Genomic DNA, 1902 nt, shown 5'->3' with positions numbered 1-1902 from the left:
TATGAAACAGGGTGGTGGCTGTACAATGCCCTGCTTTGCTGCCAAATGAGCACAGAACAGATTAAGTCATGAAGGAGGGAATTACTTCCAAAAAACGAAGCTGAAACCTTGATTCCGTTTGTTGTTTGGTGGAACATTACCCGTCTGGAACCACCTTTCAAATAATATAAACTCGACAATGTTGACTATTTATGGACCAGGTTTAATGCTAAGTCCTTTCCAGGGAACAGACACATTTGATATTGTATTTTTTTGCTTGACATATTGGTTAACATGGATAGTCTTTTGGCAAGTAGCCTGGTTTCTTTAAGTTCAACATTTCTGGACCTCAGCAAACAAAATCACAGGCAGAGTGATGTAGAATTTTTTTCTTGGACTTAAACCGAATATCCGTAAACCAGATTAAAGTCAATCAGTGGGATTAGATTAAACATAGGAGCATGGAGTAACTTTTATTTAAATGCTTCAGTTTAACCAATTCTTCAAAAACTTCTAATACATGAATTAGAGCCTATCTGAGTCAATCTTTTTTTACCTTATAGGGACTGCGTGGACCAGCAGGATATGATGGAGAACCAGGTATACCAGGTCAACCTGGAGAACCAGGACCTCCAGGTCCTCCATCGCACCCAGGGGTGAGTATTTTTGTAAGGAGACATGATGCTTCACAATGCTATATAATGTTTCTGTGAGTCTTCATAGTTATCAGCTGTATCCTCTGAAACTGAACTAATCTAATTTGAAACATCTGACCTGCAGGGACTGGGAGCTCAAATGGCTCAAGGAGTGGATTCGAAAACAGGACCACAGCACATGTTGAGTGGCGCCAGGGTATGTTGTGAACTGATCTGCTGTAAGATCCAGAGCTCATTTTGATTTTAAGATATTGTTACAGTATCTGCATTTGGATGGATAAATGAGTCACTGGGTTTCCCATTGACCAATCCCTCCAGAACTTTGACCTTTTTTTCAAACAACTTTAGTTCTGGTGAAGAAAAGGTTGTTTTAAAGAATGACAGCTTAGTTTACCAATACTAGACATTTTGAGCTGTTTGTTTTTCTTTCTTACATAGAGATTAGGAATATAGATCTGGAAAAAATATCTGAAGATTGTGAACATTTGTATTCCTTCAACATCAAAGCTGCTGCAATAAAAACATGAAGTTATTGTAACATGAAGGTATTGTGAGCCAACTAGAAATACTTGATAAAAAAATTTAGAAAATGTGACATGATTGAGCATAACTCTGACCACTAGATGGAGGCAAATTGTTTCCAGTACAATTGATGGTATGAGTAGGATATGCATCTACGGGTATAAGTGGTATGCATACCTCGCATGAGCTGTGTGGTAGTTTGGGCCATGTTTATGACGATAGTCTGAGGGGTTGATTAGAATATCCGTTAAACCCCTCACTGTCAGACAGACAAAAAAAGGCAAATATCATCTGCAAAAATGACAAATCCTGACTGAGATTCTCAAACCAGATACCTTAGAAAAGCTTTGTATTTCCCAGTGCTTTTATGTTTCAACCATCAGCTGAGAGGTTATGACCAAAAGACAGTAAATGAGCTTCCTCCATAGGGTCACCATGGTCAGCCTGAGAGAAAGAGTTAGGAGCTTTTAGCATCATGTGCTTGCTTGGAGGATCTCATGAATCAGCCGAGGGATGTGTAATCTGGTTATAGAAGCTCTGAGAAAGACTATCTTCCGGGCAAACCTGGATAATGGACTTTTTTTTCCCGGTACCCCATCCTTCTGCAATGATCCAAGAAAAAATCCATATTAGATCAACTGATTGCCAGAAAATGCCATTGGATGGATGGATGGATGGATGGATGGATGGATGGATGGATGGATGGATGGATGGATGGATGGATGGATGGATGGATGGATGGATG

The 1902-nt window shown here is 39.6% G+C and overlaps 1 protein-coding gene across 1 annotated transcript in view; it reads left to right on the top strand.

The window, feature by feature from the left end:
- LOC107086214 (collagen alpha-2(V) chain-like) overlaps positions 1 to 1902 on the top strand; it is a 56498-nt gene that overhangs the window by 31629 nt on the left and 22967 nt on the right. Inside the window, exons 7-8 of the mRNA XM_015377015.1 lie at positions 543 to 635; positions 760 to 831. Of these exons, the coding sequence (XP_015232501.1) occupies positions 543 to 635; positions 760 to 831 (165 nt within the window). The remainder of the gene's footprint in view (positions 1 to 542; positions 636 to 759; positions 832 to 1902) is intronic.

This window comes from Cyprinodon variegatus, unplaced genomic scaffold (assembly GCF_000732505.1).
Source record: "Cyprinodon variegatus isolate N-32 unplaced genomic scaffold, C_variegatus-1.0 Scaffold145, whole genome shotgun sequence".
NCBI lineage: Eukaryota > Metazoa > Chordata > Actinopteri > Cyprinodontiformes > Cyprinodontidae > Cyprinodon > Cyprinodon variegatus.
Note: the sequence above shows the minus strand (reverse complement) of the source record. Positions and strands in the feature narration are given on the sequence as shown.